We start from the raw sequence: 16,915 nt of genomic DNA, 5'->3' as shown, positions 1-16,915 counted from the left end.
CACCCCTAGAGGCTGCGGAGAAGGGCTATTTGTCCACCCCTAGAGGCTGTGGAGAAGGGCTGTTGCTTACACAGAGATGTGGACTGGAGTCCAGGGTGACCAACGTGTCCTCATAGTGAAATATAAATGTCTACCTGGTCTGAGTAGGGGATCACCTTTTAGATTAAGCTTAATATAGTTACCCTGTTCTACTCCTTGTCGGACCCCCAAAATATGCATCGTTATAAACCTAAGACATTAAATCCATTGCTCAAATTACACAATGGAAAGCAGTAAACAAAATGAGTGGATACATATTTTTCCATGTGGTTAGCTTGTTCATATTTTCAATCATTACAAGTCAATAAGCATGGCCCCAGATTACAAAAACCACATCATTCATCACGACTCCTGTTATAACATTATTTTACTGCTAAGAGGTTTTATGGTTCACTCTGGCAGGCAGATGTTCATTTTCAATTCAAACCTCAAATCCCTTTCACATATCATGTTGTATTTCACATATGTTTTATTTAAATTCAACATTTGTCAAGATACCAAGTTAGTAGATTGTTCAAGTGGAGAAATACTAGACTGGGTGAGTTTGGAGTCAGATGGGGGTCAAGCCTTTTGGAGGGTATTTGATTATACAGGTGATGACAGCAGCTCTGTTTGTATGAAATGTGGTTATCCCTATACAGGCTAAAGGAAGACTTGTTTACAAATTCAAGGTGTTTTTCTGCCCTCTCCTTGTGAAAAGAGAACACTGCAACACACTGGTTGTGACAACTAATGGTCAGCCAAACAAACAATACATATACAAAATGTACATTGCTGAATAACTACTCTTTTAGCTATATTAAGATGGGCTCTTTTTTTTTAAACACTGCAAACAACTCCCCTTTCTGGGAAAATACATACCACCTTAGACTCTGTCATGTCTCTCCTCCCAGATCTGTAATCTGAAGCAGCTCCTGTCTGCAGGGGAGTGCCAGCAGGACCTGTTCCTGGGTCAGCCTGCAATGTTTGTCTCCCGGGACGCCCAGCCCCCAACCCACAGCCTGGTGGAGCTTATCGAGCTGTGTGGGGGCACAGTCTGCAAAACGGTCCGGCTGGCAGGCCTCTGCATGGGGAAGTACAAAGGCAAGAGACCAGATGGGAGCAGGATTCTCTCCGAGCAGTGGGTGCTGGGTAAGATGTCAGGCCAGTGTTAATTAATATGTAGCCCTTTACACTGCATCACGTATACAGGTTGAAAATAGCATATTTGGTCACTGATAAGTGCTTAAATGGGAACACAGTGGCTGAACACTAACATACTATACATTATGTGAGAGCGGGCTCTAGGTCTCTGCTTTACGGCGGGATTCAACTGACAGACGTTCTAAGCAGGTGTAGCACCCGCAACTTGTTGCCCCCGTCCTGCCCGCAAATTGGGTTACCTTTGCATATTGTGGTGTTGTCAAGGTGATTTTGTAAATCAAAAGCAGGATGTTATGTCATACAAGCAAACCACACACCTGTGAGTAAAACATTTGAATTTCACATTTCTGTTCGAGAACTCATGTAGACTACAAGTAGAATGCACATAAAATCAAGAGTATAGTGTTAGGATTCGGCCTTGTCAGATGAACTGTTGTGTCCTCACACTTGTTCTGATAATTTCCGCATTATCTTAAAATTGTTCCCTTTTCAATTGCTACCATGGTATTCATACTGTATGCGTCTCATATTTTTTCTGTTAGAAACATTTAAATGTACCCCTCCTAAATATATTTAAGTATCAAATGTAACAAGTACTTTTGGGTGGTAGGGAAAATGTATGGAGTAAAAAGTACATTATTTTCTTTAGGAATGTAGTGAAGTAAAAGTTGTGAAAAATAAAAATAGTAAAGTACAGATACCCCAAAATACTTCATAAGTAGTACTTTACACAACTGTATACTGTATAGATCTATCTATTACAGCAGCATGAATCACAAGGATAAACTATGAATGTAACTTTTTCTTAACTCTTTAGACTTTTATTCAAATAGTATTTTACTTTTACTCAAGTGTGACAATTTAGTACTTTTTCCACCACTGACAGTATATTTGATACGATTTGTATTTGACAGTGTGGTATTAACGTTTAGCTTTGGTTTAGAATATTTATGGGAAATGTGACGTTTTTACTCTCCGTCTCATTATGCTTTTTAAACAACCACATTACTTTACTTCCTTTTTCCTTTAGATTGTATCACACATCTTAAGCAACTTCCATATTTCTTGGTATGGAAATCCCAGTAATATGAAGTTGGACTAGGAGTTTGCTATGCATCAAAGATGGTTACTTATACAACAAACTGATACAGGGACCAGACTAGTGCTTTCATCCATTTGACATTGTCAGTCGTTTACCTTCAAGATATACTGCAGATCACATATCAGACACACACTACTACCAAAATAGCTTGCAAACTCAGAGCATTTTAAGCAGATCTTGCTTTACTGCGGCGAGCACCTGGCACTGTTATTTTATACCTCAGACTGACACCAGCAAGTTAGCAACTGTCCACTCTTAGCAACCACCACTTCAGAACTCTTCTTTAGACCAATGAGCTTGCAAGATGTTGGTAAGTGGCTTACGAGTTACGCCCCATTACACCATGGAGTCCATGGTAGAGGCAGTTTTTGAATCGAAGTTAAAACTTAACTGTGGGCCAAGGAGAACTTAGATTATAAGCATGTAGTTGTGATTTACCAATGTAGTTTAAACCGTTATTTTGTAAAACAGCATTTAATCTTTTGGGTCATGGGTCCGTTGAGCAGTGTTTAGCGAAAGCTTGTAGCTAGCCGCGGCGTAAGCTAACGTTAGCCGTTTAGCTAGGTAAAGTTAGGTGGCTATCAGAGATTCGAGGTCGTTTGCTGGTTGTTACGTTGAACTTTTGCGATATGCATAACATTGACATGTGGTATTACTATAACGTTATGCTTTTTTCTCCATTTGCAACTTCTCACTACGATAATTTGGGGTGGCTGTCAAGCTTCCGCTAACGCGTTAGCTATCTCTTGCTTTGACAGTTTACAAAGATAACGGTCAACAGAGAAGAAGTGAAAGTGCTGTCTGGTATTAATATACCAGATATCTTGTAACGTTAGTTATCGCTACTTGAACAAGCTATTACGCAGTACAGAATGCTGCTCTCCCTTGTTGTGCACACGTACTCGTTGCGGTACTGGTTTCCTGCAGCGGTTATGATAGGCACAGCTCCGGCTTATATACTGTCATGGGGTGCTTGTCGCTTGATTTCGGCTTTCCTACCATCAAGAATATACCGCAGGATGGACGACCACCTCTATAACATCTACCAGAGCCTCGTCCTCTTTTTCTTTGAAAACTATACCGGGGTGGAGGTGAGTAGGCATACATTTCACTTAGTTTAAGGATACACTGACTTACAGCTTGTGAAGTATCTTGTATGGTGACATGTTATTACATGATGTCACCAGAGAAAGATAGTATTAGCTCTAATGGTATGTAGTAAGAGTGTTGGTAGTCATTAGTGCCGGGCTACTTGGCCAGTACTAGAGATCAAAATAATGGCAAATTTAAAGCTGAGAAATAAATGTGGTCTGTATACATATATTAGGCCTATACGAGTCTGGGACATTGCACAAGGCATCCAGTTTTACCTGTGGTATGCTGTTTTTTTCCCGTCTTTTTAAAATTTGATTTAACTAGGCATGTCAGTTAAGAACAAATTCTTATTTACAATGACGGCCTACTCCGGCCTAACCCGGACGACGCTGGGCCAATTGTGCACCACCCTATGGGACTCCCAATCACAGCCGGCTGTGATACAGCCTGGAATCAGACCAGAGTCTGTAGTGATGCCTCTAGCCTTAGACCACTGCGCCACTCGGTTTATCAGTGTTTGTCTGATCAGTCAAATAGTTAACTTCACAGCCACCCTTTTTTCGTTCATCTTGGTGTTTTCTATTTAAGCCTAGTCTGGTGGTGATTTATTGTGGGTGTTCTTGAATATGGCTCTCATAATGATATAATTGCACATATGCCTACAGTAGGAATACCAGTAGACCCATTGAAGACCTGGAGTTCCGTACTGTTTCAAACATGTTATCTTATGAAGCACAGCAATGRCTCAGGTGTTTGAACAGGTGACAAAGTTTAGACGCTCTTGATTCATTATTAACAGCTTGTATAAGGCTATTAAGATGATGAGAACAGTTTATGAACAAAAAAACTGAGACATGGCTGGTGTGCCATTGGATTTCTCAGTGCCAAGTGGATTTTCCACTACAAAATCCTGGGTGAAAGTCTAATTACAAAGGTTGGCACAAATTATATCAGTTTGGCAACCACCCAAATTTCTTCCATTTTGTTTCTGATGTCCCTCATTATGCCATTAAGGTGTCTTTTAGGCCTAAAATAGTGCTCATTCCTCCTTCTTTAGATTGTTATTTATGGAGACATACCAAAGAATAAAGAGAATGTGGTCTACCTTTCCAACCATCAATGCACAGGTGAGCTTTTCCTATTCAACAAGATGTTTTACTAATTCATCTCTTTTCATTCTGAGATAAAAGTGTGGCATATGATGTGGTGAAATTTGAGGATTTCATCAGAACGCTGCAGTTTGCACTGCAGTTGGACTAAAACCCTTATTTTCCATTGTCTTGTCATACAGCGGACTGGATCATTGCTGACATGTTAGCCATTAGGCAGAAAGCACTTGGCCATGTGAGATATGTCCTGAAAGATGGTCTGAAGTGGCTCCCATTGTACGGATGGTATTTCTCTCAGGTAATATATTTATGTAAAATATGTAGGCCTTTGTTTCCTTTTTCTGTACGTACTGAGTTTATTACTTATGAATACTTTAGTTATGTACCTTTTTGTAATGTTTTTTTTTTCTTCATCTGAGTGGCACTCAGGTTAAAGTGTGTTGTGTTGTGTGTGTGTGTGTGTGTGTGTGTGTGTGTGTGTGTGTGTGTGTGTGTGTGTGTGTGTGTGTGAAATAACGAATGAAAAATAAATTAACTGAATATGAAATTAGATTAATTTAAATATTATACCTGTAACACCCCCCCCCCCCTCTCCCAACAACAAATTATTACACTTTGGTCACTAAAAAATCTGAAAGATTTTTGCACTGTCAAAGATATGTTGTGTGTTGTACTTATTGGTATGATTCATTTAAGCCTGTTTTTTGTACATTTTTTTACCAAATGTTTCATTTTATTTATTTATTTTAGCATGGAGGTGTCTACGTGAAGCGAAGTGCAACGTTTGACGAGAAGGCAATGAAAAAGAAGCTCTCTTCACAGACAGTGTTGGGAACACCAGTAAGTATTTATGGAGCACACTGACAGAAACTGTCTATGTGAATGTTATTTCCTTCCAAAAACCATTACAAAAAAATATATATATATATTTGCATGTTTTTTGCATTGCAGCCTATAACTTTTTACATGGCTGCCAACAAAACGAATGTTTAATACTGTCACTTCATTCAAATGGATTATATTGATGGGCTGTCAGTAAATACCATGAAAATGCTCTTACATTATCCAAATTGTCATTTTTTTAAAGAGCATTGCTATTCTAAAAGATACAAAATACATGAAACCAACTGAAATATTTATAATGGCATTTTTGGTCACTGGCATGTCCCTTCTAAATGTTTCTCTGTGTCTAGTCTATATCAGGAAGGACAGCTGTTGCCAAATAACTTTTTCCCAGGACATGAAGATCCACAGCTTGTTGTTTGGTCTTCTGGGCTAGCGTTTTGGCATGATTTTATGACTTGTCTAGTCTACATGACACCCAAGTTGCAGAGTTTTCAGATGTGCAGCTACGGGTATGTAGAGTATAGACAGGGATGTATGAAATGGGTACCAGTCAGTACCTTGATGTCTAGTAACCTTGCTGTAAAACTGTACTCGTATACTACTTATCTTAAGAGCAATGATGTGCTGATCTCCCCTGTAAGACTTCCTGTCCTAACTCCATCCCTGTTTGTTTTGTTTTCTGTGCAGATGTATCTTGTCATCTTCCCAGAAGGAACCCGATACAACCCTGAACTCAAGAAGATGATCAGCGACAGTCAGGCTTTTTCCGCTAAAGAAGGTGCTCTTTCATACTTTCAAATGTAGTATTATTGATTTGGAGGGAGTGTATTCTTGCATGACTAATAGCAAAGCTTTGGGGATGAAGAATGAATGAGGGGTCATGTATGTTAATGCGTTGCAACAGGTACTTCAGGTTCTACAAAGGTTTTTAATACAATTCGCAACATGAAAGCAAAATCCATTTACTATAACAGCAGATACGTTCTACCCACAACTAACTTTTTGCCATCTATGTAAAAATGTCAAGACCCAAGTATTTGTTGACAGCATTAGAGGGGAAGCTTAGACAAAATGAAAAGCCGCCTGGCTGTTTTGTATTTTTTCTCATCGTCAGTGGATTGCTGGTACAGCGCCAAGAGCTTGGCAGCTCCAACCAGTGATCAGGTTTAATGAAATATCCCAGAGGCTGTAGCTTAAAAATTGGGCAAAAGATTAACTTGTGATTACAAAAGTATTTTACTGCTGGCTGATAAGTGATTTATAATGTTGCTAGACCTAATTCGCAAGGGCAAATTTTAATGGTTTAAAAGCTGGTGCATATGACATTTTGTTTAATAATTAGAATATATTAGTTTGGTAGCAGACATTTTGTTTAATAAAGTAGGATTTATTAGTTTGGCAGCCGACTGACTATATTACTTATAGTTTACTATAAGGTACTTATTTTTTTATATTTAAAGTGGAATATTAATAAAAATTAATAATTCCTTGTCTGAGCTTATAACATTTGTCCATCAGATTTCCCAATGAATTGCTTTGGCCCTCACAGCTATATCACCATGTTATGGAGCGTAACATATACACAGTGTGGTACTTGATAAACTGCAGTCCTTTGCGTGCGTAGCTACAGATTTAACTTGAAAAATCTGTCACTGAAATCAAAATGTGAAATATCACCTGCCCCTCTAAGTCCTAGTAAACCGCTCTAGGGATTTGGGCTTGGCACATGACTATATGATCTGCTTGCCGTAAGGTGGGGGGTATAGTAGAGAAAATAATCAAATCAAATTTTATTGGTCATATACAGTGGGGCAAAAAAGTATTTAGTCAGCCACCAATTGTGCAAGTTCTCCCACTTAAAAATATGAGAGGCCTGTAATTTTCATCATAGGTKCACTTCAACTATGACAGACAAAATGAGGAAAAGAAATCCAGAAAATCACATTGTAGGATTTTTWATGAATTTATTTGCAAATTATGGTGGAAAATAAGTATTTGGTCACCTACAAACAAGCAAGATTTCTGGCTCTCACAGACCTGTAACTTCTTCTTTAAGAGGCTCCTCTGTCCTCCACTCGTTACCTGTATTAATGGTACCTGTTTGAACTTGTTATCAGTATAAAAGACACCTGTCCACAACCTCAAACAGTCCACACTCCAAACTCCACTATGGCCAAGACCAAAGAGCTGTCAAAGGACACCAGAAAACAAATTGTAGACCTGCACCAGGCTGGGAAGACTGAATCTGCAATAGGTAAGCAGCTTGGTTTGAAGAAATCAACTGTGGGAGCAAAATCCATTAAGAAATGGAAGACATACAAGACCACTGATAATCTCCCTCGATCTGAGGCTCCACGCAAGATCTCACCCCGTGGGGTCAAAATGATCACAAGAACGGTGAGCAAAAATCCCAGAACCACACGGGGGGACCAAGTGAATGACCTGCAGAGAGCTGGGACCAAAGTAACAAAGCCTACCATTAGTAACACACTACGCCGCCAGGGACTCAAATCCTGCAGTGCAAAAAGTTTGCTAGAGAGCATTTGGATGATCCAGAAAGAATTGGGAGAATGTCATATGGTCAGATGAACCAAAATAGAACTTTTTGTAAAAACTCAACTCGTTGTGTTTGGAGGACAAAGAATGCTGAGTTGCATCCAAAGAACACCATACCTACTGTGAAGCATGGGGGTGGAAACATCATTCTTTGGGGCTGTTTTTCTGCAAAGGGACCAGGACGACTGATCCGTGTAAAGGACAGAATGAATGGGGCCATGTATCGTGAGATTTTGAGTGAAAACCTCCTTCCATCAGCAAGGGCATTGAAGATGAAACGTGGCTGGGTCTTTCAGCATGACAATGATCCCAAACACACCGCCCGCCAACGAAGGAGTGGCTTCGTAAGAAGCATTTCAAGGTCCTGGAGTGGCCTAGCCAGTCTCCAGATCTCAACCCCATAGAAATCTTTGGAGGGGTTGAAAGTCCGTGTTGCCCAGCAACAGCCCCAAAACATTTACATTACATTAAGTCATTTAGCAGACGCTCTTATCCAGAGCGACTTACAAATTGGTGCATTCACCTTATGATATCCAGTGGAACAACCACTTTACAATAGTGCCTCTAACTCTTTTAAGGGGGGGGTTAGAAGGATTACTTTATCCTATCCTAGGTATTCCTTAAAGAGGTGGGGTTTCAGGTGTCTCCGGAAGGTGGTGATTGACTCCGCTGACCTGGCGTCGTGAGGGAGTTTGTTCCACCATTGGGGTGCCAGAGCAGCGAACAGTTTTGACTGGGCTGAGCGGGAACTGTACTTCCTCAGAGGTAGGGAGGCGAGCAGGCCAGAGGTGGATGAACGCAGTGCCCTTGTTTGGTGTAGGGCGTAGGGCCTGATCAGAGCCTGAAGGTACGGAGGTGCCGTTCCCTCACAGCTCCGTAGGCAAGCACCATGGTCTTGTAGCGGATGCGAGCTTCAACTGGAACCAGTGGAGAGAGCGGAGGAGCGGGGTGACGTGAGAGAACTTGGGAAGGTTGAACACCAGACCGGCTGTGGGCGTTCTGGATGAGTTGTGGGGTTTACTGCAAACAGGCAGGGAGCCCAGCCAACAGCGAGTTGCAGTAATCCAGACGGGAGATGACAAGTGCCTGGATTAGGACCTGCGCCGCTTCCTGTGTGAGGCAGGGTCGTACTCTGTGAATGTTGTAGAGCATGAACCTACAGGAACGGGTCACCGCCTAGATGTTAGTTGAGAACGACAGTGTGTTGTCCAGGATCACGCCAAGGTTCTTAGCACTCTGGGAGGAGGACGCAATGGAGTTGTCAACCGTGATGGCGAGATCATGGAACGGGCAGTCCTTCCCCGGGAGGAAGAGCAGCTCCGTCTTGCCGAGGTTCAGCTTGAGGTGGTGATCCGTCATCCACACTGATATGTCTGCCAGACATGCAGAGATGCGATTCGCCACCTGGTTATCAGAAGGGGGAAAGGAGGAGATTAATTGTGTGTCGTCTGCATAGCGATGATAGGAGAGATCATGTGAGGATATGACAGAGCCAAGTGACTTGGTGTATAGCGAGAATAGGAGAGGGCCTAGAACAGAGCCCTGGGGMACACCAGTGGTGAGAGCACGTGTCCCCCAGGGCATACCCCCAAAACATCACTGCTCTAGAGGATATCTGCATGGAGGAATGGGCCAAAATACCAGCAACAGTGTGTGAAAACCTTGTGAGGACTTACAGAAAACGTTTGACCTCTGTCATTGCCAACAAAGGGTATATAACAAAGTATTGAGAAACTTTTGTTATTGACCAAATACTTATTTTCCACCATAATTTGCAAATAAATTCATAAAAAATCCTACAATGTGATTTTCTGGATTTTCTTTTCTCATTTTGTCTGTCATAGTTGAAGTGTACCTATGATGAAAATTACAGGCCTCTCTCATCTTTTTAAGTGGGAGAACTTGCACAATTGGTGGCTGACTAAATACTTTTTTGCCCCACTGTACATGTTTAGCAGATGTTATTGTGGGTGTAGTGAAATGCATGGGTTTCTAGCACCAACAGTGCAGTAATATCGAACAATTCACAACAATGCACACAACCTGAAAGTAAAAGAATGGAATTAAGGAATATTTAAATATTAGGATGAGCAATGTTGGAGTGGCATAGACTAAAATACAGTAGAAAATAATACAGTATATATATATATATATATATATATATATGAGATGAGTAAAGCAAAAATATGTAAACATTATTAAAGTGGCCAGTGATTTCAAGTCTATGTATATAGGGCAGCAGCCTCTAAGGTGCAGGGTTACGTAACCGGGTGGAAGCCGCCTAGTGATGGTGCCACTTTATTCTACTAACAACAGGATGGGACAACACATTTGTTATGCAGTAGTAGTTGGTCCCAAAGAAAAACCTGTGGACTTTGGACAGAGTACAATCAAGATTAAATCAGAGGAGAATAACAGGCCTGTTAAATGACCTATTAATTGTGTGTATATATGGTTTTAGATAATTTCTGGTCTCAAATGCAGCCAACAATCTTTCTGATCAGTGATTACAACAACCGGGTGACATTTGGAAGACGTCATTATGGGATAGTTTGACCGTTGTTAATTAAATTTGTCCACTGTTGTCTACCATTCAGTTATGTGAACAAGTCAAGGTTATGTGACCTGATCATTTGAATGGAGGTCTTTATTCCCCAGACACTATACTTTTTCTTGGCATTCATTGAAAGATCCAAGTGAAATGCTGGTACTAGAAACAGTGTCTTGTTTAGCACTGCTATTGGAAACTTGCTATAATTAACATTGCATGTCACCTGGCACAACCAAGAGATTTAACAGCGGCAGGTAGCCTAGAGGTTAAGAGCGTTGCAACCAAACTCCAGTAACTGAAAGGTCCCTGGTTTGAATCCCGAGCTGACTAGGTGAAAAATCTGTCTGTGCCCTTGAGCAAGGCACCGAACCCGAATTGCTCCTCTAAGTGTCTCTGGATAAGATGTAAATGTAAAAAAAATGAACAAATACTCTTCTGTTCATTTCCTTCAGGACTGGCTGTCTTGGACCACGTTCTGACCCCAAGAATGAAAGCCTCGCACATTGCCATAGAAACCATGAGGGACCACCTGGATGCTGTGTATGATGTCACCGTGGTGTATGAGGGAACACTGGGCACAAGCAGTGAAAGACATCCTGCCCCATCAATGCCAGGTATGAGGTTGTTCCAGATAATTCAGTTCTTTCAGGTATTAAGGGGGGATTTTGATGCATGCAATAATCTTCTAAATTCCCACACGCAACTGGAGTTACTCAGTTCATTATCAGTATAACATTGTTCTCCTAATTAAAACAGAAAATAAGTTGGCTTCCTGTAAACAGTGCGTGTTATGTTGTGGTGTTTTTGATTCCTCTGTGTTCCCAAAGTGTTTTTGAAAAGCCTTGGTGTGAAAACATCCTGTTGCTTTCAGGAATAAACAGTGATGTACTGGTAGTAAACAGCATGGGAAGAATAGAAAAGCATGTTTGTCTAAGTACACCTCCTGTTAATTTCCCAGTATTTCACATGTTATTGAGATGACTGTATTGAGGGAAGAAATGATTGGACCGTGTTTGAACTGAAACCAGGAATGTTTTACTCACTGAAACGGTTAACCTTCTTGCAACCAAACTCAATGGGTATCAAATCATTTGGAAATCAAATCTTGTCACCCCTAATCTTTCACCCTTATTGATAAAACACACAAGCATTTGCTCTGATTGGCTGGTGTCCAGGCTATTCCTGGTTTCAAGCTAGGTTGAAATAACAACGGTTAAGACAACGTAATAATTCCATGCAGAAGTGTTTGAAAATAAACAAATTCATTGGACCAGTCTTAGCGCAAAAATGACTGGAGGTGAATGTTTGCACTACAGAAAGTTTGCCATCGAAGTGGAAAATAAACACAGTCTTAGTGAATTTCAGCTAACAGATAGCATACCTGTTTTACTGTCTATTCATTTAAATGTTTTTCAAATTATCTACAGCCAATGCTGGTCACGTTTTCAATAAATCCGCAACAGCGCTGGTCCACTGAATGTGTTTCTTTTCGAATGCTCCGCACCTGCATATTTTTGACCTAGTTATCATGTGAACCCATGTTGATATTAACTGAAATCAAATGTAATATCCATTGAATGACTGATGCAGTGGTTATGGGAGTTTGGTTGAAATTATTCCATGGGAATGTTTCGATGCACGGCCCCAGATTCAGCTGTTTGCTTACTTTTAACGTCAACGTTTCCATGGGAGCTTTCAGCTAAGCTGTCTGACCAGAGTTATTGTTTTGTTATGTACAACATGCGCAGGGATTTTACTTTTCTCTAATCTTGGCTTTTAACCTTCATGTGGCAGGATTCAAAATGCTGCCAGTCCTCAAGACTAATGCCCCTCTTGCATTGATGGAATTATCATGACATCAGAACATGTCAGTGATGTTTGATATAGTGGTTTTAAAATGTCACCTGCGATTAGGACCTCTAATATTTATCAGATGACGCCATGTCTTTCGAACAAAATGGCTCAAGGAATTGAAGACCATCCGAGCATTCATTCTTGTCAAATCAATTCTCGAGAAATTTGACATACGAATCAGAGCTGGTGTGTAATGCGTTTGTCTATCATGAGATAATAGCTCTACGCTTTAGAATCACTGTGCCATCTTGACCTTCTTTAAAAGGCAGGAGTTAGTGTAAATCAACCATGTAATGGATGTTTTCCAATGGGTCACAGGAAAGGCTGACTTCTGTCATAAGTGCTCTCCCTCTGGGGAGGCTCGAGTGACGTGACATGCGGTCTTTGGGCTTTCTTATATCTCAGGAGGCTTTTGTCAAACTATCCAGCTGTTTCTCCATTTCTACAAATTGCCCTCACGAGTGTAGTGTGAGGGATAATGATTTTAATCACAGCTTTACCCTTGTGGATCTGGCTGATTGGATGAGTCATATGAAAATGCCAAATGGGTACTATGATTACGAATAGGCCTATAGGCTAATCTGAGGGCCTGTAAGAAAAACAGAGCAGGCAGGGCTTTTGAGGAGACTATAGTTTCTAAAGCTGGTCATTCAAATCCTGCTCAGATTGTACAGTGTTTTGTAAACACACCTCTGTGGAAGCTGTAGCCACTTAATTCCTGTTTTTGGAGTTAGAGGACGGAAGTTCAGATCCATAAGATACTGTATCTGAACCTACGTAGTGCCTCATTCACAAACACAATTTGATGGCTACGTGGTCTTTGGCTGCTATGGTCTTCCTGATGTTGTTTTCTCTCTCATTCATGTTTTCTCTGTTTGACAGAATTCCTGTGTAAGGAATGTCCCAAAGTTCACATCCACTTTGAACGTGTGGACGTGAAGGAAATTCCTCCGGAGTCTGTGTTTTTCCGCAGGTGGCTGCACGAGAGATTTGAGATCAAGGACCAGTGAGTATCCTCTTTCCACCCTCTCTCTAACCCTGTCTGACATTACGACACTGACCGATGCACCAATTCCACATTTAGGCCAAGGTTGAGTTCATGTTAAGAAAATGTATCTGAAATGAATCTGAAATTTCCGGCAGCACTTCCAACTACTCAAATGGTGGACTGCAATATTATGTTTAAGGATGCTGGAGCTAGTCTGCTTTGATAACTAATTTAATAATGTGTTGATGCCCCCACTGCACATGAAGTGTGCACTGACTACGGTTGCAAAATTCCAGTAAATTGCCTGGTTTTACAGAAATCCTGGTTGGAGGATTCTGGATTTTGTGGTTATTCTCACTTAATTACGGGACTCTTTCCACCAGAATTACTGGAAAACCTGGGAATTTTGGGTAAGGTTATTGGAATTTTGCAACCATACCACTTACTAACAATCACAGTTATAAATTGTCATGATTGGCTGATTAGACATGAGCTGGGGATATGCTTTAACTCTAAAGGGAACCTTCTCTCTTTCGCCACAGGATGTTGACTACTTTCTATGAGTCTGAGGATCCAGACAAAAAAGGCAGATTCCCTGGAGAAGGTCAAAGGTCCCATCTGAGCATTACGAAGACGTTGCCATCGCTGCTATTTCTGAGCGGGCTAACACTGCCAATGTTGTTGACAGAGTCTGGCAGGAAACTCTATGTCCGAACCTGGGTGTATGGGACTCTGTTGGGATGGCTCTGGGTGAATGTTAGTCCATAGGAAGCTCATGGTGGTCATCAATGCCATCTGCTATGGCTATGGAAAGACCTTGCCCTTTCACTCACCCATCAGGCAGGGGGCGTATGTTTTTCGAAACAAAGCACTTGTTGCTGTTAAGGTTTGGTTCTTCTAGAATTCTGTCCAAATGGATGGCTCATTGCCTACCTAACAGCTGTAAGAAGAGAGATAGGGAGATAGATAGAGAAGCGGTTTTGTTTCTTGTGCTGCTTCTTCATTGCTCTATGGTTGTGTGCATCAACTTGCAACCAGATAAGGTGAGCAAAATTGAAATGGGGATGTTGTATGTATTTCTTTCCTTGAATTTCCCCCTTTTATCTCAGCCATAAAGTATGAATAGACAGATTTTCTTCCCTATACCGTTTAGCCTATTACATAATTAAATTCTGTGCTTTTGCATATCCAGTGTCCAGCATCCCTTTTCAACATGAGTTTACCAGAGTTAAGGTTCAGCTCTCTGTTTGAGATGATATGCTGTGTTCATGTGCTCTTCGAATTATTAACAACTCGGGACTGAGAAACTCTCAGAATGTTCATAACTCTGAGTTGACAATGTCCAAAAAGTTATTTATGATCATCCAAGTAGGAAATAGGAGAGGGGAGATAACATGTATCGTCCTCTGATCTGTCCAGTAAGATAGTTTAGACTTTCTTATTCTGAGGAGCATGTGAACCCAGCATTAGAGAGCAGATTTAATTTTCAGTACTAATTACAAAGTACTCATTGCAAAAGAGAGTGATTAGTGTTTATTCATTGTCCAATTAATACATTATTGAGGGTGATGGAGTGTTTAGGTCTAAGTGATGGTTACTTAGCCATGTGTTTAAAGTTCTCCTTTTTATTGCCCGGTTACAATGTGTCTGCTGTATATGTGCTTTGTTTGAGTTTTTGCAAAAGTTCCACAAATTGTTGCCAAACTCTATACAAGTGCAGGGGTATCAAACAAGTGTTTTAGTTGAAGGAATGTATCTGTAATCAGGTCAGCTGTACCTGAGGAACCAATATTGTATTTTTTAATTGACCTAAAGAGCTTGTTATAGAGTAATTTTTGTATATGCTGCCTTTGCCATGTTACAGATTACACAAAAGGTAGAGATAGCTATATATTGAGAAGGCCAATTGTAGTGTATCACAATATAGAATTCATATTCCTTTGTTTACAAAGTCAACTGTATATGCGTCACTATTCTAAAAACAGTTATATACTGTATGTCCATCATTTTTCATAATGAAAACAACTTTTTCAACTGTTGTCACTACATGTTCGTATTCTTATTTTATTGAATAATTAAAGTGGTCTTCCAATATGGATTAAATTAGCCCATGGTAATTACACCTGCCATACCAAGGTCTCATTTACATATCCTTCCTTTAATAACAATGTGGAATGGCAATAGTTTAAAAACTTTAATTCATTCAATTTATTTTGTTCAATTCTGTCAACTTGATAAAAAAAAAAAAGATTGTAAATAATCAAACAATTCTGGTAGACACTATTGTGCCAATTGAACCCAGAAATGTGTGCCTTCTACCAGAGGAGTTAGTCCTCAGCTTCCACCCAGAGGACTGCACTGGGACTCTATCTACTGGACAGCACTGGAACTGTTTTGCACAGCATAGTTTATTGGTGTAATTGTCTTCAGTTATGAGCTTTTGGTGTCAGTAGTATGTGGTTGAATATTGTTTTTAAAGGACTTGATTTTGAGAAACAAAAGTAATATGTTTTAGTTTTTATTTCCTTTTGTAAATAAAGTACCTCTTGGTGTTTCATCAAGTAAGAGTTTATTGTCCATGTTGTCTTTTTCATACTCTGGCGCAAAGCTACAAGTCTTTTTATTCTGTTATTACAGTAATGTGTCATGCTTTTGAATGTCACTGGTCAAAAAATACATTGTGGCTACCAAACACACCCACATACAGTGCAAAATGTTTACCCAATGCCATGGTATAAAATGTTCATAATCACAAATATTGCTATTCCACTCTGTTCCAATGGTATTTTATTATTCACTTTGGAGTTTGTTTCAAGTATACTTTTAAATTCAGTTTTCTTTGAAGTTGTTTATCATACACAACATCTACAAAAGTATGTGGAGGTCCCTTCAAATTAGTGGATTCGGCTAATTCAGCTACACCCGTTGCTGACAGGTGTATAAAATCAAGCACACAGCCATGCATTCTCCATAGACATACATTGGAAGTAGAATAGGCCCTACTGAAGAGCTCAGTGACTTTCAACATGGCACCGTCATAGGACGCCACCTTTACACCAAGTCAGTTTGTCAAATTTCTGCCCTGCTTGAGCTGCCCCGGTCAACTGTAAGTGCTGTTATTGTGAAGTAGAAATGTCTACGAGCAACAACGGCTCAGCCGCAAGGTGGTAGGCAACACAAGCTCACAGAACGGGACCGGAGAGTGCTGTAGCGCGTAAAAAAATCTTCTGTCCTCGGTTCCAACACTCACTACTGAGTTCCAAACTACCTCTGGAAGCAATGTCAGCACAAGAACTGTTCGTCGGGAGCTTCCATGGCCAAGCAGCCTATCACCATGCGCAATGCCAAGCGTCGGCTGGAGTGTGTAAAGTTTGCCGCCACTGGACTCTGGAGTAGTGGAAACGCGTTCTCTGGTGTGATGAATCATGCTTCACCATCTGGCAGTCCGATGGACTAATCTGGGTCTGGTGGATGCCAGGAGAACGCTAACTACCCAATTGCATAGTGAGAACTATAACGTTTGGTGGGGGAGGAATAATGGTCTGGGGCTATTTTTCATGGTTCAGGCTAGGCCCCTTAATTCCAGTGAAGGGAAATCTTAACGCTACAGCATACAATGACATTCTAGATGA

At 40.6% G+C, this 16,915-nt stretch overlaps 1 protein-coding gene and 1 pseudogene across 1 annotated transcript; both read left to right on the top strand.

Annotated features, from left to right (window-relative positions):
- Positions 1-2,268, top strand: part of LOC111968270 (microcephalin-like) — a 36,023-nt pseudogene extending 33,755 nt beyond the window's left edge.
- Positions 2,269-2,601: 333 nt separating this feature from the next.
- LOC111968112 (1-acyl-sn-glycerol-3-phosphate acyltransferase epsilon) lies at positions 2,602-14,479 on the top strand. The gene is made up of 8 exons (XM_023993667.2): positions 2,602-3,375; positions 4,437-4,506; positions 4,671-4,786; positions 5,239-5,328; positions 6,022-6,112; positions 10,894-11,055; positions 13,178-13,301; positions 13,826-14,479. Exons 1-8 carry the CDS (start codon positions 3,157-3,159, stop codon positions 14,049-14,051), a joined length of 1,098 nt encoding a protein of 365 aa, XP_023849435.1. The 5' UTR covers positions 2,602-3,156; the 3' UTR covers positions 14,052-14,479.
- Positions 14,480-16,915: the final 2,436 nt, after the last annotated feature.

This window comes from Salvelinus sp. IW2-2015, linkage group LG8, assembly GCF_002910315.2.
Source record: "Salvelinus sp. IW2-2015 linkage group LG8, ASM291031v2, whole genome shotgun sequence".
In the NCBI taxonomy this organism is placed as follows: Eukaryota; Metazoa; Chordata; class Actinopteri; order Salmoniformes; family Salmonidae; genus Salvelinus; species Salvelinus sp. IW2-2015.
This window is presented reverse-complemented; position numbering and strand designations above follow the sequence as displayed.